Consider the following 19585-nt stretch of genomic DNA (forward strand, 5'->3'; position numbering starts at 1 on the left):
TGTTTAAAACAAAAAAAAAAAACGTTTAAAACAAAAAAAAACATGTATTGTGTTTTATATAAAATTAAAAAAACATGTTTTTTTCAATCCTGTACCTAGGGAAAATAATGAAACTGAGTAAAGGAAATCAAACAGCAGAAATAAAACGGAGAATAAGACTCGCATGGGTGACATTCGGAAAAATGATGTATATCCTGCAAAACCAGAAATATGCCCAATACCTCCGCACAAAAGTATATGATCAATGTGTTCTACCAGTACTTACATATGGAGTACAGACAAGGACCTTCACAAAGGAAAACATGGAAAAGATGGTTAAGACTCAAAGGGCAATGGAAAGGCAGATGATGGGTATCAAGCTAAGTGATAAAAGAAAAATACCAAAGTGAAAGACGTAAATAAACATGCAGCTACTCTCAAATGGAAATTTTCAGGACACAACAGCAGACAAAGAGACGGAAGATGGAATGAAGCGATTACCCACTGGAGACCTTGGGACCATAAAAGAGGAGAAGGCAGACCACAGATGAGATGGTCGGATGGCCTAAAAAGATACGCAGGGGCCAGATGGACAGGATTAGCACTGAACCGAGTAGAATGGAAAAATAAGGGGGAGGCCTACGTTCAACTTTGGACAAATGAAGAGCAATAAATAGATAGACCTAGTTATACTCACTCTAAATTCTTCGCCATTTTGTCCTAATCTATTATTTTTATTGGCTAAAATTTTCCTTTGTACGGTACTCATATTTCCTTTAACCGTACCGCTTATAATCGAACTGTAAGTGGGTCTTCTTTCTGCTTGATTGTCGACAGCTAGGTTGGACATGGATCCGCCGATAAATTTTGACTTCCAAGTTGACATCATTGAGGGTTTCGTTTTTCGCCTTTCTAGTTTCTCGTTTTGCTTTTCTTGTTTTGCCATTTGTTTATTAAAGTTCTGAAAATAAACAAAAATAAAACCATAAATAATACTTCAATCAATGAACAGAAAATATATCTAAGACAAGAAATTGTAACCAATTAAACATTTTTCAAGATTTATGGAATACAATTATTTCAGACCTTGTTTTAATAATAAAAAAAATGTCGATTTTTATATATAAATGTGTGCTTTTTAAACATACATTTACATGTACGCAAGCTTATAAGCTTTATTTTTAATAGAACATCTTGTATATTTTTATATTTTTAAAAGCTGCTTAACAACCTGATTTCAAAATTTCAACATTTCTATTCCACTGGGAAAGTATATCTCCGTATTTCAGGCAGAGATTTTTGCAATCTAGCAGTGTGCAAGAGAAAACAACCTGAGGGTCTTCGAACTGCAGCGGGTTAACATATGCACAGATCGCCAAGCAGCCATTGGGGCTCTTATAAGCCCTAATGTGAACTCTAGGCTGGTGTGGGAATGTCGACAAGAACTTGACAGACTGGCACAACATAACAGTGTCATACTGGTATGGATTCCAGGTCATCGGGGCATATACGACAATTAAAGAGCTGATGCACTTGCCAGGAGAGCATCAGCTACAAAATACCTGGGCCCAGAGCCGGCCGTGGGAGTGCTAAAAAGCACCGTCCGCGAACGAAAAAAAACCTGGATCCGAAGCCAACATAACTCACACTGGGAGAGTATACCCGGTCAAACACATGGCAAGTTGTATATCGGACGGACATGTGCTAGTAGGGCTGAATTACTGCTGAAAACAATTACTGCTGATTTCTGGACAGCATGAGATACAAACGATTCGCCAAGGATGGTACCCATCTTAGGCAGATATTTTCTTATTAATTTACAAAAATTACTTATCCGTCTTCTCAATACATTGACAAATGTAAAAATTGCGGTCTTTACGCCCACAATTATACAAGGTGTTTCATTGGGAAACGAAAATACTTGAATGGTCAATAAAGTTCGTTCTATATGTACTACATTTATTGCCTAATCGATTTTTTAAACCGAGTTACAAGGTGTTTTATCCATTTTGCCTATTTCTTTCTGGACCATAACTTTAGAACCACCTTGTATATTTTTTAGATATTTATTACACATAATGTCTCATTTAGAACTCAAACTACTAATCACAAGAAAAATCCAGCTCCGGACTAAAAAATATTATAAAATTGTGACCTTGAAACAACACCCTGTATATTGAAATTTTCAAAATCTGTTTGCATATTTAAAAAGAGCACAAGAAACTAAGTTTAACAGTTCGCTTCAATTTTTTGGCTAGAAAATTTAATGACTTCAATTTTGAAATTATATTGAAATTTTTAAGAACTCTTAGATTAAAAAGCTGGTAATAGGTCTGTTCCAACAAACAGTCAAATTAGTCAGAAGCCATCAGCAAACAGTTGGTAAGTGAGAGAACATAATACAGTCATCAGTGCTACCCCCTCTACTCGCGGTGGTGGACTATTTGCTGATAGTTTCTGACTGATTTGGCCGCTTGTTGGAACAAACATATTATTAACTTTTAATAATAAATTATGAAAATTAATACTCATTTTAAAAATAATCAATACGTATTTACTACATTGGAACGACCCATTTAGTAATCACAAGAAAAATCCAGGTCCGGATTAACAAAAAACATATAGTAATTGTGACATTGAAACAACACATTGAGTATTGAAATTTTCAAAATCTGTTTGCATATTTCATAAGAGCACAAAAAACTGAGTTTATAGGTTCGCTTTAAATTATTGGGCAGAAAATTTAATGACTTGAATTTTTTAGGAATTCTGAAATTAAAAAGCAGGTTATTAAAGCACTTTTAATTATAAATTATTAGAGTTTATGAATAAATACTTATTTTAAAAATGATCAATAATTATTTATTACATTGGAACGACCCACTTACTAATTACAAGAAAAATCCAGGTCCGGATGATCAAAAAAATATAAAGTAGTTGTGAGCTTGATACAACACCCTGTATATTGAAATTTTCAAAATCTGTTTGAACATTTGAAGAGAGTACAAAAATGTATGCTTAATGGTCCATTTCAATTTTTGCGCAGACAATTTAATGGCATTACTTTTCAAATTATGTCGAAATTTTTGTTAGGATTCTCAGATGTCTTAAAAATTTCGATATAATTTCAAAATTAATATCATTAAATTGTCTGTGCAAAAAATGGAAGAGAACCACTACATTTATTTTTTTGTGCTCATTTCAGATATGCAAACGGATTTTGAAAATTTCAATATACCTACAGGGTGATGTTTCATGGTTACAATTACTTAATGTTTTTTGTTAATCCGGACTTAGATTTTTCTTGTGATTACTAAATGGGTCGTTCCACTGTATTAAATAAGTATTGATTATTTTTAAAATAAGTATTTGTTCATTAACTATAATAATTTATTATTACAAGTTAACAATACCAGCTTTTTAATCCGAGTTCTTAAAAATTTCAATATAATTTCAAAATTAAAGTCATTAAATGGTCTGGCCAAAAAATTGAAGCAAACCATTAAACTTAGTTTTTTGTGCACTTTTCAAATTAATATGCAAACGGATTTTAAAAATTTCAATATACAGGGTGTTGTCTTAAGGTCACAATGAATTTATATTTTTTTAGTCCGGACCTGGATTTTTCCTGTGATTAGTAGTTGGGTTGTTTGGGTTCTAAATGAGACATTATGTGAACCAAATATCAAAAAAATATACAACGTGGTTCTAGTTGGGCAAATGGGCCAAATGGGCAAAATCGATAAAATACCTACCCCGTAACTCGGTTATAAAAATCGGTGACGCAATAAATGTAGTATATCTACAACCTACTATAGTAGGTAGTACTCTATCTATAATAGAGGTTTATAGTGACCTCTATTAACCATTCAAGTATTTCAGCTTACCAATGAAACAGCCTGTACCTATATGGTAGGTACTTTTAAACGCTCTATGTAATCGGTTTTTTAGGGTGAAGAAGTATTTTACAGTTTCTGCAATATGAACCTAAAATAAGAAAAGATAATAGGGATACGAAAATAAAATATCTTACTTTCATTCGCTTTTTGTATTCTTCTTTGGCTTTATCTTGCATAGTCTTAGCTTTTTTCTTATCTGTTGCTTCCATTTTAGCTTGGATACCATCTATAAATCTTAAAATATCATCTCTGTTGTTGATTCCCGCGAGTTCTTGTGGAGTCCTTTTATCGATGTCCATGGAGTATATGTTTGCACCAAAATTGACTAGAAACGTTACTATATGTTTGTGACCTTGTGCAGCTGCTAGATGAAGGGCCGTATTGCCGAACAGATCAGCTTTGTCTGGGTTTCCGCTAAAATTATAATTAAAATATTATTGTTAAAATTAATGTAATCAAATAGTTATTTAAGTGTTAAAAGTACACGTTTAAGGCACGCATGTGAAAGTTTGCAGAATGAGCGAAGCGAGTTCTGCAATTCACATGAGTGCCTTAAAAATGTACTTTTTAACACGCATATCATACAATATTTTTTCTACAAACCTAATTACAGGACAATATCTACAAAAACTTTTACTTGAACTTGATTGACATTCCATTTTTATACTTTTTGACATTACATCAAAATTTCCTATACGGTCAATACGAACTACAGTGCCATAAAAATTTTAAAGCACTAGTGCCTTAAAGTAGCATTTTTACCGCTCGTATGGAGTGCTAAAAATTGCATTTCTAACACGGTTGTAGAAAAATAATTTTAAAGTGATTTTATAAAGTATAGTCATAGTAGTATTATACTAGTAGTCGGGCCAGCCGAGAGGGCGGTACAGCCGGTACATTTTACCGGCACCAGACCAATGACTTCAAAAATTCATGGTCTTTCATTGTTGAAGATTCTAGATTAGTTGCCAGAAATTATGGAATAAATGCAGAATTTACATTAAATAAAGGCACCAGGTACCTCTTACAGCTTCGCCGATCCTATATTCCTGTTCAGCGACCTCAAAAACCCCCGAATATGAAAATTGAATTCATTCCCATGATTATTTTCCGAGTTGTGAATTTTTATTTTGTGAACACTTTAAGATGCACTTTGGAAAATTCATTTTCCGCCTACAACAATGCAATTTGAATTTGTTCCTCATGCCAAGTGTTCAAGAATTTTCCTGAAGCTCTCCCGAATTGAATGCAAAAGGTTCCATAACAATCCGTATTACTTGAAAAAAGTTAGAAGTTTAGGCGATTTTAGTGCTTTATTTCCTCGTTTATTTCTTTATACAGGGTGTAACAAAAACACAGGTCATAAATTTAATACCATATTCTGGGACCAAAAATAGTTTCATTGAAGCTAACTTACCTTAGTATAAATATGCACATAAAAAAAGCTACAGTCCTTTGAAGTTACAAAATAAAAATCGATTTTTCGAAAACGAAAATCGTTTTGTTCCTTTAAACCCCCCAAACTTTTTTGTACGTTCCAATTAAATTATTATTGTGATACCATTAGTTAAATACAATGTTTTTAAAACTTTTTTGCCTCTTAGTACTTTTTCGAAAAGTCAGTTTTTATTGAGATATTTTGAATATTAGTCAAATCCACCACATATTTTTAAATGGTTAAATACGATTATGGAGACTTGGTAATCGTATGAAAATTTATTTATTAGGCATATTTTGAACCATATTAAAAAAGAAGCCACATCTTGATAAAAGGTGCCTTATCGAAAAAATACTAAGAGACAAAAAAGTTTTAGAAACATTGTGTTTAACTAATGGTACCGCAGTAATAGTTTAATTGGAACGTACACAAACATTTGGGGGGTCTAAAAGAACAAAACCCCCATAATTTTTTTATGTAAACATATTAAAAAAGAAGCCGCAACTGAATAAAAACTGCCTTATCGAAAAAATACTAAGAGGCAAAAAGTTTTAAAAATAGTGAGTTCAACTAATGGTACCACAACAATAATTTCATTGGAACGTACACAAAAGTTTGGGGGGTTTAAGGGAACAAAACCCCCCACAAAATTTTTATGGGGTGCACAAATTTCACTATAATTTTCTTTAAGATGTTTTTGCCATAAGAATGCCACATGTCTAATTTCATTAAAAAATCTCGAATAGTTTTCGATATATTGGAAAAAATCGATTTTCATTTTATAACTTCAAAGGGCTATAACTTTTTTTATGTGCATATTTGTATAAAGGTAAGTTAGGTCCAATCAATTTATTTTTGGTCCTAGAATATGTGATTTAATTTATGACCTGTATTTTTGTTACACCCTGTATATTTTTATATGCCCTGGGAGGGGTTTTAACACCCAAACCCCCCTCCCTGGGTGCGCCACTGTATTTATAGATAATTTACTTACAACTATTGAAAGCCCTTAGCGCCAGCGCGCTGACGCTAAGGGCCACTATGCAGCTCTTGCAGCGCCGCTATGCAAGAGCTTTCATATGTACGGAAACGTTTATACGATGAGTTGTCCAAGGTATGGACAACTTTGGGGTTCTCGTACTTGAAGGAATCCAAGTTTCTGCCCTGTATAGATATATTGAGAATACGACTGCATTTACCAATTTCATCTTGATTTTTTGAGATATATTGCTGTACAATTTTATGGGAAAATTTTAGAAAATAAATTTATAACAGAGACCACGAGATCATAAATCTTCATCGCCCTGTATATGACCAAAAATTGTAAATATTATAATTTAGCTAGTAACCAGTGTTTTCACAGAAGGTGAAATCGTTAAGTGATTTGTTAATGGTTCTTTGAACGGATATACAATTATGCGGTAAAAATTAGAAAGTACATTTATTTCGCGTTGGAATCGACAATAGGACATTTGTAAATGATTCGTAGAAGGAAAGACAATAAACAAATTTATTGAGTTTAGAATATAAGGTTTTTTGTTTAGCATATTGAAACAACGAAAAGTAATTTGGTATCTCCTAGAATTTAACAAAATGGAAAAGTTGTATACAAATTAAACGGGTTCTTAAGAAATGAAAACATGGATGAAGTGGGTAGACAGGATGTTTGTGATTGGCGGAGAATAATAGATGGTGGGGATGAGAGTGTTGAGTCTGATTTTGAGGAGAGAAAAAATGGTCACTGTGTAATTAATATCTGGAGAGGACAGTCCAGTTTTTTTAAAAAGTGAGAAGTCGGTGTAAAGTGGTGAAATTGGCCTTTGCGAGCAGATCGTGGCGAAACGAAATCGTTGACCGAGTTGAGAAGTTAATTTTCCTTGTGTCCGAGGGGATTCCTTTGTTCTGTCTAGAACGAGTAGCCAATGGGTATCAATTTGCACAAGATATCGAGCAGAGATAAAACTGAATAGAGATTTCGAGCGAGTCCCGTTGTTTGTTTGTTGTTGAAGCAGTTTGGACGAGAAGGACCTTTCGCTACATCCTAGGAGCAAGTGTGAGAGAATCGAAGGCTGCGCAATCCAGAAAGAAGAAGTAACGAAGAAACAAAAAGGTTAGAATTTTTGTGAAACGGAGAGAGTTTGTTTTATATCCACACCATATTTGTTTATTTTTTGTATTGAGCATTTCTATAGCAGAATTTAGTCATTCCAAAATTTCAAGAAGATATAAGTAATCAATTCAAAAGGAGAAAAGTAAATTTTAGTATTTTTGTAAGAATAGTCTAACGAATTATTTAAATAAAATTTTTGTTAAAACAAAGGAGATATCAGAATTAAAGCTTTATTTATTAGATGAGAAAAAGTTGCAACAGAATTAAATTTTAGTATAATTTTTAAATCTTATATTTATGGTATATTGGATAAATAAAAAATATTTATAACATTTATATGACATCGAGTGTGTTTAATTTCCCTGTTTTGTCCCTGGATGAAGTAAGCAACTAGAGATACTAGACGCCACAAACCTAATAGTCCATTCAAATGTTACATTTAGTGTGCATTTCTTAGAGGAGTCAATTTTATTTTTTTAATGTGTAGGGGGGTTCAGTAGAAGCTTAAGATCAAGTTTTTGGGGTTGAGACCCTTGTCCCCCGGCCGCCATCTTGGAAAAAGAGGTGCAAAGGGCTTTCACGCTGTATCTCGTAAACTAGCTACCATACAGAAAATTTAATTTCACATAAAATGAAGCAAATTAAATTTTCTACAATTTCATATCTATTATTTTTTATCGTTAAGTGACCAACAAAAAAGTTATAAACAAAAATAAGAGAAAATTTTGTAAGAAATTTCCTTTTGGAGGTTATAACTTTTTTTACGTTCATTTCACAATAAAATAACATCATAGCGATTTTGTAGAGGATTTTTCAATAAACAATTTTCACTATAAAGTTGTTTAATTTTATTTATTATCTAGGTTTTACAGCGCTCCAAACTTGACCAGATTCTCGAATTCTCGTAGAAAAATAATGCTTTTCTATTATATATCTATATATTAGACGAGCGGCATTAACCGTTATGCCAACCATGAAAATCAAATTTAAGGTGAATGATCAATTTTGGTCTATTTTTATGTTTTCGAGGTCGCTGAATCAGAATATGAAGTTTATTTTTATCTGGAGTTAGTGGAACATGTTAAAAAAATAAATTTTATACAAAAATGCCAAAAATCAATTTTGATGATTTTTCAAATTTACCTCGCTGTATCTTTGGTCGCTGTAAATATTTCCTTTTAAAAATTTTACTGTGTCATCTTTGAAGTATGTAGATAACAATGAAATTTGTCTAAAATGTTTAAACACATTAAAAAAGGAGTTGTTAATTTATTAACATTTTGTCATCATATTTCGTTAGTTTCATGTTTACTTAAAAAAGTTGAGTGACAAACTTTTTAGTTTATAATTTTAACCAACACAACAATAAAATATAGTTCATGAAGAAGTTTTTTTGGAAAATTTTAAGTCAAAACATATAATAGGAAAAAAGTTATGTTACTGCATATACAAGCGGCACACCCCAAAAAACGCTTATATCTCGAGATCCTGACCACGGTGTGGTGAATGGCTAAATTTTATCATACTTTATGATTTTGATATCAAAAATCGTTTTTTTGCTCTGCTTAAGAATTTTGCATTTTGCGGTTGCGTCATTCTTCTTCTGAAGCGGGGAATTTGTCCTCAAACAACTTCTTGGGCCTTTTCTATATATGCTTAGAGTTATAAGTTTTATAGTGGGAAGAAAGGTCAAAAACAGATTAATAATAGAGAGTTATTGCCACCGGCAAATAAAGGATCCTTTATTACAGGATACTTTAATAAAGGACAAATACAGGACGGGTCTAAAAGAGTGGTATTGCAAATGCAGTTAAAGAATCTTTTATTTTGACAAATGACATAAAATATTTTTGTAAATATAAAAATAACCTATAAAATTCCATTTGTCGATATAAATTAAAATAAGATAATTGAAGAGTAAAACGTTAAATTTAATTATTTTGTCATTTAGAGATGTTTAGAGAACAACATAATATATCCCATAATACTCATCGTTCAATAATATGGAAGTGCAATAAATTGGAAATACTATTTTAGGAGTTTTTAAATACTTTTGCATTATGGGTATATGTAATGGCGAATTTCTGGAGAATATATTATTAGGGAATAGTGGATATCCATTCCTCAACTACAACTACCGAATGACACCATTCCAGAATTTTCAGACAGAAGTTGTGTTTTTATAATCCATCACAAATCCCTTCAAGAATTGTTATTGAAAGAACATTTGGTATTGTGAAGAGATTTCCCATTTTACCATATGTAATGAGATGCAAGTTACCTTTTATTCAAAGAATAATATCAGCTTGTTCATTTTTACATATTGCAGTAGTACATAATAGAGAAAACGTTGAAATACTGGCAAATGAGTGTGCTGTTGATATTGATATAGAAGCTGTGGCAGTACATTTTCAACCAGGAGCTAATCTAATGCGACTAAATTGTGTGTGTGTTTGTTTAAAATTATTGTTCGACATTTAAAGCTAGCGCTTAAACTAATTTTATTTTTATTGGACTGCAGTTTGTTAATAAATTTATAAATAAATATAAATATTATATTGGTGACTGATTTTAAGTATTTTATGATCATTAGCAGGTTTTAAATAATAAATTTATAAATATGTACATACATGCTATTGGCGTTTGATCTTTTATCCATTATGGCCCTCTCTTTCTTTCTTTTCACCTCTGGATAACTAGTTATCAGGAAGTTTATCTGACAGATTAGATACTAATAGATATCTGACAGAGAAAAACTTCCCGTTAACTAGTTATCCGGAGCTGAACAGACAGATACTAAGGATACTGTTATATAAACTTCCCAATAATTAGTTATCTGAAAATGAAAAGACCTCTAATCTGTCAGATAAACTTCCCGATATACAAAAAGATAATAGAAGAATTAAGCTTTATGCTGGTTTTTATTAATTTTTTTGGCAATGTTTAAATAAACAAATACTGATGGCATGAAATGGATTACGAACAAGGAGGAATGAAGAAGGAATTGGAGATTGTGTTTACCATTAAACGCATAAAACTGCAGTATCTGGGACACATATGATAAATCAGCACTGTTACTCCCTGCTGCAGTACATATTGCAAGGTACAGTCAAAGGTAAGCGAAGACCTGGTAGAGGGAGAATATCAATGGAACTGTTTCGAATCGCAGCTAGCAAGGTTACGATTGCTATATGATTTCCAACATTCGAAACGGATAAGAACCAAAAGAAGAAGATGGCATGAAAATGAAAGTGTATTAATACTTTTGATTAAAAACTTTATAGATTCTAATCTATAAAAGATTAAATTTTCAAAAATAAATACTTGAACCTTTGTTTTATTTTGTTAACCTGTTGTTATATATCTGTTGAATAGAACTCTATTTTGAATCTAGAATTTTGACAAATCCTAACTTTCATTAAAATTTATTGATCTTATATCTTCAATCTCTTATATCTTCAATAAATATTTATTTCTATAGAAAAATGTAAAATATATTGAGTTTAATAAATGAGTTACTGATATTTTAAGTCTGATCATTGTAATTAGTAACAATTTAAAATTATTTACGTAATATTCCTTTTTACAACTTCTTGTAATAACTCAAGCTTCAATAAAATGTTCTTTTCTATATTCGTTTGGGTCAAAACATCAATAATCTATATCTCAGAATATTACTTAGAGTTGTTTTTAATAAATAAAACCCAACATACAACTTTAATGATGAAAGTTTAATCAAATATCAATCCCACAATACATAAATTATCAATCCAAAGAAGCGACAAGATAAATTCAAAATACAAGTGAAGTTACACCTTTCTTCACATTTTTGACACGTTATGTCAAAATAAAGGAACTTTTATTAAAATAAAGGTGTCCTCTAATTTTCCTTAAATACAGGCGGCCTGTATTTTATTAAAAGACAAAAATAAAAGACGCAATACTGCGCATGCTTATATGTCAAAATAAAGGATCTTTTATTACAGGTCGACTTAAAAGACGTTGGCAATAACTCTCTAATAGCATAGGAATGTTAAAATCATAATAAAGTCTATGAATAAAAAATCGGAATGGGACGTTTCGATGCCGCCGGTTCATCGCCGGCCGTTTCGATGCCGCCGGTTCATCGCCAGTCCATTTCATCGCCGTCATATCTCGCATTTCCTAGAATTCCTAATTAATACTAAAAATAACTAATAATTGTAACTGTCGAAAATTCGGAAATATATCAGATAGCGATTAATTGACTGGCGATGAATCGGCCGGCATCGGCATCGAACTGGCGGCATCGAAACGGCGGCGATGAAACGTCCTAGACCCATAAAAAATATATATATAGATAGAAAAGTAAGCCTAACTTTTGTTTTTATTGTATCCCTATGAGCATTCGAGAATCTGGTCAAGTTTGGAGCGCTGTAAAACCTATATAAATAAATAGAATTAACAACTTTATAGTGGAAATTGTTCGCTGAAAAACCCTCTACAAAATTGCTATAATGTTATTTTATTTTAAAATGAACTGAAAAAAACTTATAACATCCAAAAGGAAACTTGTTAAAAAAAATTTACATATTTTTGGTTATATATTTTTTGTTGGTCACTTGACGATAAAAAGTAATAGAAACAAAATTGTGGAAAATTTAATTTGCTTCATTTTATGTTTAACTAGATTTTCCGTAGGGTTGGTAGTTTACGAGATATAGCGCGAGACCCTTTTGCACCCCATTTCCAAGATGGCGACCGGGGGACAAGGATGGCGACCCCAAAAACTTGAACTTAAGCTTCTACTGATTCCCCCTACACATTAAATAAATAAAAATGACTCCTCTAAGAAATGCAAGGTACGGACTAAAAAATGTAACATTTTAATGGACTATAAGGTAATGCATTAAAATTAAAATAGTCCTGAGAATAAAATTTATGAGAGAATTCAGTTTAATTTTGGTTTTGTTTTACATGAGTAATAATTAAAATAATTAAGTAATTAATTAATTAAAATATAAACGATGATGCACTGGTGAATATTAAGGACGACTTTTTTGAAAAGCTACATTCAGAAATTGCAAATATCGGCAGATCACGAGAAATTATAATCTTGGGGGACCTAAACAGTAGAACAGGCAAGAAACAGCACAATAAAGTCATAGGCCAATATGGTGAAGAAGCTATAAATGACAATGGTACTAGGCTAATAGCCTTATGCGAACAAAATGATATGAAAATCACAAACGGATTCTTCCAACACCGAGATATCCATAAATATACATGGACACAAAATACCCGAGGGCTGAAATCAATCATAGACTATACAATCATAAGACAAAAGACTAAATTGATTGTACAGGATGTGCGGGTATATAGAGGAGCCACTTGCGGCAGTGACCACCATCTATTAAAAACAAAGCTCACAATAGGAATAGATAGAGCAAGAGATTTAAAAGAAGCTGCAGCGGAAATAGAAAAATTAACAGAAAAGAAATACAACCTAAACAGCTTAGAACAAGAAAGCGTGAGGGATTTATACAGGAGTAGATTAGATAAAAAGTTAGAAACCATGCAATTTACCAGCAATGAAGAGCATTATCATTATATAAAAACATGTCTTCAGGAAGCAGCAACAGAGGCCCTCGGACTCCAAATAAAAAACCACAGAAAAACTCCGTATTGGTGGGACGAAGAAATAGAACAAGAGATTAAAAATAAAAGAGAGAAGTATAAAAAATTTCTGAACACAAGGACCGACGCCGATAAGGTAGAATACAAGAGGGTCCAAGCTAAAGTGCGAAAAATGATATGCCAAAAGAAGAATGAGGCTTGGGAGCAAAAGTGTAACATGATTAACACACATTTAGGAGGACGGAGAAGTACAGAAAGTTGGAAAGTATTAAAATCGCTACGACAGGAAAAGAAAAGAGATATAATATCAGCAATCACACCGGATCAATGGGACGAATATTTTGAAAAACTCCTAAATGAGGACAGAGCGGAATTTTTAAATAACAGTGATACCAGCAATGTAAATATCTTAGCCTCACCATTACGGGTAACAACAAAAGAAGTAGAAGAAGTATGTAAGTTTTTAAAAAATAACAAAGCACCAGGACCAGGGAACATACCAGCTGAACTAATAAAATATGGCACAACAAAATTATATGAAAACCTGGCTAAACTCTTTCAAAGATGCATCAACGGAGCGGAAATCCCAGAAGAATGGAAGACATCATGGATATCCACCATACATAAAAAAGGCAGACGGGATCAATGTGACAACTACAGAGGCATCGCTGTAACGAACTCGATCAGCCGAATATACGGAAAACTGATTAAAAATAAAATCGAAAACGAATATAAAGATATAGAAGCTGAAGAACAGGCAGGATTCAGGGCAGGGAGATCAACGGTTGACCATCTGTTTTGTATTACACAGATTATTGAGAAGAAACTGGCCGTCAACCAGGAGGTGCATCTGTTATATGTGGACTTAAGAAAAGCGTATGATAGCATCCCACAAAACAAATTATGGGAAGCATTAGAGAAAACCAATATAAGCGCAAATTTAATAACAGCGACGAAACAATTGTATACCAAAACTGCATCAAGGGTGAAAGTTGGAAGCAGGCTATCGAGAGGATTCCAAATTAGCAAAGGCCTAAAACAAGGGTGCTGCCTTTCACCGACATTATTTAAGATCTACCTCGAACAAACTCTAAAACTTTGGAAACGCAAATGCAAAAACATGGGATTACCGATCAGCAACAATACAATATACACTTTGTCATTTGCAGACGACCAACTTGTACTAGCGCAAGACTACGATGATATAGAATATATGACAAGGAAATTAATAGAGGAGTACAAAAAAGGTGGTTTGGAAATAAACATAAAGAAGACCGAATATATGTGTATCGGTGGGACACAGCAGGACCTTACACTGGGGAATGGCGAAATTATTAAACATTGCGACGCATATAAATACCTTGGTATGACCATCACACAAGAAGGAAGCGTAGACCGGACGATAGAAGAAAGAAACAACCAGGGAAGAAAAGCAATTACCCTTCTCAATAGCATCCTCTGGGACCAGTCAATATCAAACAACAACAAACATAGAATATACAATACAATTGTTAAGAGTATAATCACTTACAGCAGTGAAGTATGGCAAATAAAAGAAAGATACAAGAGAAAACTTGAAGCAACAGAAATGGATTTCTGGAGGCGCTCAGCAGGAAAATCAAGATTAGAAAGGGTAACCAACAACAGAATTAGGGAAATAATGAATGTGAAACACACAATAGTAGATGACATTAGTACCAAACAGCTTAGATGGTATGGACACGTACAAAGAATGTCCGAAGAACGACTCCCGAAACAAATCCTAACGTGGACCCCTCATGGTAGACGAAAAAGAGGAAGACCCCGCCTGAGTTGGAGAGAAGGCATAAATCGAGAAATGAGAGAAAGAGAATTGGATGAAGACCTTTGGATGGACCGAAGTGAATGGCGACTAGGCATCGGAAGACGTAGGAGAACGTTTTAAAACCGATATATATATATATATATATATATATATATATATATATATATATATATATATATATATATATATATATATTAATTAAAATAATAACTGGCTGATCAATCTTATAAAAAGAGAGAAATACAATATATATTTCCAAACTTTAATTAGTTGACTAATCGTAATTTTTGCCATACCAATGCGTCTCCGAGCTTCTGCTAAGTACTTGCCACTGTTAGTTATACTTGTAGATCCGAGAGAATGAGCTGTATACTATCTGGTATTCTTGCAAGTGGGTACTCAGCTGAATAGTGTTGAATCTGTCTATCACCATTATTTTCGTATTGTTTTTATTAACTTTAAGACCTGCTTTAACGCTTTCCAACTCAACTCTTCGGAGGAGATCTTCTTCTTCTTTTTGTGTAGACATGACTGTCTGTTTTTCAATGTGTCTCATCTAAGTTGTCCTTCCATCGTATTCGCTGTCCTTCCACTGATCGTCTTCCTATGGAGCGCTGTCCTTACTACTCTATTTTTTTGTCCTTACTACTCTACTTCGAGATTTCCGTAACTAGATAGTGTGATGCCTAAATGTTAAACTACATGACTTGTTACTATTATCTGACCCTCCGGCTCTAATTTACATCTTATTAGATTTCCTGTTATAACCCTTCATTTGGCCTTTTTTTTTTGGGAAAATTAACCTGTTGAATTTTCTAGTAGTTATATTAAATTGGTGCAGCATACGTTGTAAATTATCTTCACTTTGAGAAATTATTATTGCGTCGTCTGCATGGCAGATTATTTTTAGTTGTTTTTCTCCCATTTGGTATCCTTTTTTAATTCTCGGAAGATATTTTTGATAGTTTTAATTATTTCTAGAAGTATCTCTCTTGCGTACAATAAATGGATAACTTCCTTTAATTTGACCCTATCAAATGCCTTCTTAAGGTCCACGAAACATAAATATGCCGGTTTGTTGTATTCTAATAACCTCTCTTGAACCTGCCTCATTATAAATATAGCGTCGGTGCATGATCTTCCTGACCTAAAACTATGTTGTTCTTCTGCAAATATACAATTTTATTCAGTTTGTTTGTTTTCATTCTGGTTGTTAATTTTAATTTTGTCTTTAATAAATTAATTCCTCTGTAATTCTCTGGTTCCGATTTTTCTCCCTTTTTGAAGAGGGGTATTGGAATACTTGATCCCCATTCTTGTGGTACGTCTAAGTCACAGTCCAATAACCATCAGTTAGCGCCGGATTCCGCGATTGTTTTGTCGCGAAGATTGAACACATTGTTTCAAATACAAGTCAATCCACGATTATTTAGTCGCAAATCTTCGCGACAAAACAATCGCGCGACTACAAATCGCAAGGAGTCCGGCGCTTATCCATGTAGTGATGAGCGGGACTGGTCTTGGTCTTGCAGAAAGACCAAGACCAAGACCGCCTTTTGGTTTGCAAGACCAAGACCAGGTATTCAAGACCAAGACCGAACCTTACAAGACTACGCAAGACCAAGACCAACCTGCAAGACTCTTGCACTTTTTTGCGGAATTGGTTTTTTATTATTTAACTTTATTTTTTTTTTAGTTCAATAATATATACTGACATTGTATTAAACCTTAAACAATGTAGACAAGGCGAAATCGGCGGGTTCGAAGGGAAAAATATTCCCATGAGATTTTTTTGCATAATCACATTCGTGAGATATCCCAGAATAAGGTTCAAGAAGTCGCCCACGTGAAAAGTGGGCCAATTTTTTTTAACAATTTTTTTTTAATCAAATTGCAAGAATTAATATTTTTTGCCCGAACAATTTTTTCTTTAATTTTTTGGACCATTCTGGACAAAAAAGGTATCTTATAATTTTTCTCTAAAGTTGATCGTTTTCGACTTATAAGCAATTTAAAATTGAAAAAAACGAAAAATGGCGATTTTCAAGGCTTAATAACTCGGTTAAAATTTATTATTATGAAAGTCAATATATGACTAAATTAAAGTTTAAAGCCCCCCCTACAAGATCCTGAAGAAATTTTTGTCATTATTTTATTACTAAGCTGTTATTTTTAAGTAATAATAATAAGCACCATGCACGTGTGCGGCCGCTGTAAATTCTGAGTGCGAGAGAGAAGCCATTCCAGCAGTCCAATTGTGCATCTTACTCGCACTCACATTTACAGCGGAGTCAATACGATCTAACCGCTCATTGTTATTAATTAAAAATAACAGGTTAGTAGTAAATTAATGACACAGATTTCTTCAGGATCATGTAGCGGCGACTCAATGCAAATAATCAAAACCGATATAATTTGACTTAAACTTTCAAATGCGGTAAGCAGAATTGCTACTTTATTTTTTAATCAAAAGTTATTCGGGTTCAAAAATTACAATTTTTCGATTTTTTGAAAGTTCAACCGCGGTTATCTCGAAAACTATGCATTCTACGAAAAAACTTGTAGGAATATTTTTTGCTTAAAATGACCCAAAAAATACAAAAAGATATTTCGTTTTGCGAGAAATCGCTGTTATGTAATTCCTCAAGTTCTTTGTCTATAACAATCTTATCGACATCCGGATCAACTGTTACCCAAAAAATTCGTATTCTGCGGGTCAAAATATATAAAAAAAACGTGGGTAAGTCCATCTGAATTAAGGAGGCCGTTGTACCCCCCCTGGCGACAGGACTAAGTTTTTGAAAAGGGATTCACAATGCTGTGAAAACATTGTGGCCTGAATAAAAAATAACTGGTTGTCGATTGTAATGTGTCAAGCTTGGTATCGCAAAATACAAGCTTAGGTTCAGTTTCTGAATACAATGACAAACATTCCGATACTGGGAAATTTTTAAAATTATTTTTTGGATTAATTTTTTATAATCAACGAAAGTTGGAAGTTAAATTATTTGTGAAAATCCCGGATGACAAACGCGTAAAGAATTTTACTGATTTCATAGTTGAAAACTCTTTGGAAGAATCTAGGTTTTTCCCAGAAAGGGCCAGTACTACAAATAGTATGTGCCGCACTTGAAATGCATGCGAATCATTTCAATGTGTTTAAATTCTAGTTTTTACTACCCACATCCGAATATTTTCAACTTCTTAAATATCATAATGGGTATTCAATCCAAAAATATGTGAAAATAAAAAGTGTTCACGTTCGATACATCACTTCAATAGGAATTTTACATCTGATTAAAATTGAAGGTTTTTTAAATTTTTTCTCCACATAAAAACACAGTTTTGCTTTTGCCTTGTATAATAAGTATGTATAATTAAATGAAGCGCGTATTTCCTCCAAATAAAATAAAATGTAACTAATAACTTTTTCTGTTTTCTTCCTTTTTTTTCTTTTATATCATATTCTATTGAATGTAATTATAAGAAGCAGGTTGTGTCTCAATTCAACTTAAAATTGAAATTTGAAAATAAACCTTCTTTTTAATGAAATAATTAGGTGAATGTATAATGTTAAAATTGGTATCCGTTCGAAACTCATTCTACATTCTTTTAAAATTTTAAACCAAAAAGTATAGTTTCATTCTTCACATCTTTATTTATTTCAATGTACATACATTTTATTCGAAATTGTTTGGTTCAAATTATTACTACCAAAAAAGCAAGACCAGCAAGACTCTTGCAGCAAGACCAAGACCAAGAACAAGACCGGCTATTGCAAGACCAAGCTTGCAAGAACAAGACCAAGACCAAGACTGGCCTGGTCTTGGTCTTGTTCTTGTTTTGCTCATCACTATATCCATGGCTTACGATTTAAGGAAACGGTTGTTGTATAGTCATTTGCAGTGTCGATTATTTTGTCTTTGAGATATTATATCCAAGGGTTATCGCCCATGTTCCTGGATGACAAGGCACTTAAATAAGAAGGACAAACCGTGTATATTAAATAACAGTAAAACAAATGGGGACCCTTAGACCCTTTTATACATCTTGTACAGAACAGCCTACGCCTATTTATTCCTTTAAACACAAATAAACAGTTTGACCATGCTGCTTTATTCGACTTCTCAATTTTTTTCTTAATACTTCTTTTTATAGAAATGACTGTAAACAAACATATCTCATTCAGAAACAAATAATTTGTGTACTCAATTATGTATTAATTAGATAAATTTTTTAATCATACGAATTTGGCTTGGATTATAGGTATGTGCAATCAATCACTGATAAACCAGATCAATTTTAAATATATTTTATCGTATTGCTATTTCAGATAAATTCTGTTTAATTATGTTTAAGATCTTTACAATTCTTAGTCATTTTTAATTTTGATTACAAAATAAATTTATCTATACCTACGTCAAACGTTAATATTTTGCTTAAAAATTGATTTCTCCGAAACTTTAATACTATGATATTTTAATACGTTAATTAAAAAATACACTGCGCGCCAAAATTAACGTAGAGTTTTAAAAACCCTGATAAATCAAATAATAATAATTGTAATGTTTCGATTTTTGTGATAATATATTATTGTTACCTCCGGTATATTGTAACAAGAATAAAAAACCGCTAAACGCCGTAAAAATGAGTGGCGCATACAATATTCCAGCTACAAAAGAGCAGATATGAATATTACGTGGCGCGAAAATGTATTTTCATTTTGATGTAAAATAAAA

The 19585-nt window shown here is 32.6% G+C and overlaps 1 protein-coding gene across 1 annotated transcript in view; it reads right to left on the reverse strand.

The window, feature by feature from the left end:
• Positions 1-19585, reverse strand: part of LOC114339127 (pre-mRNA splicing regulator USH1G) — a 99513-nt gene that overhangs the window by 18757 nt on the left and 61171 nt on the right. Inside the window, exons 3-4 of the mRNA XM_028289761.2 lie at positions 4013-4292; positions 677-940 (exon numbers count right to left, since the gene is read on the reverse strand). Coding sequence (XP_028145562.2) covers positions 677-940; positions 4013-4292 — 544 coding nt within the window. The remainder of the gene's footprint in view (positions 1-676; positions 941-4012; positions 4293-19585) is intronic.

Source organism: Diabrotica virgifera, chromosome 5, assembly GCF_917563875.1.
Source record: "Diabrotica virgifera virgifera chromosome 5, PGI_DIABVI_V3a".
Lineage (NCBI taxonomy): Eukaryota > Metazoa > Arthropoda > Insecta > Coleoptera > Chrysomelidae > Diabrotica > Diabrotica virgifera.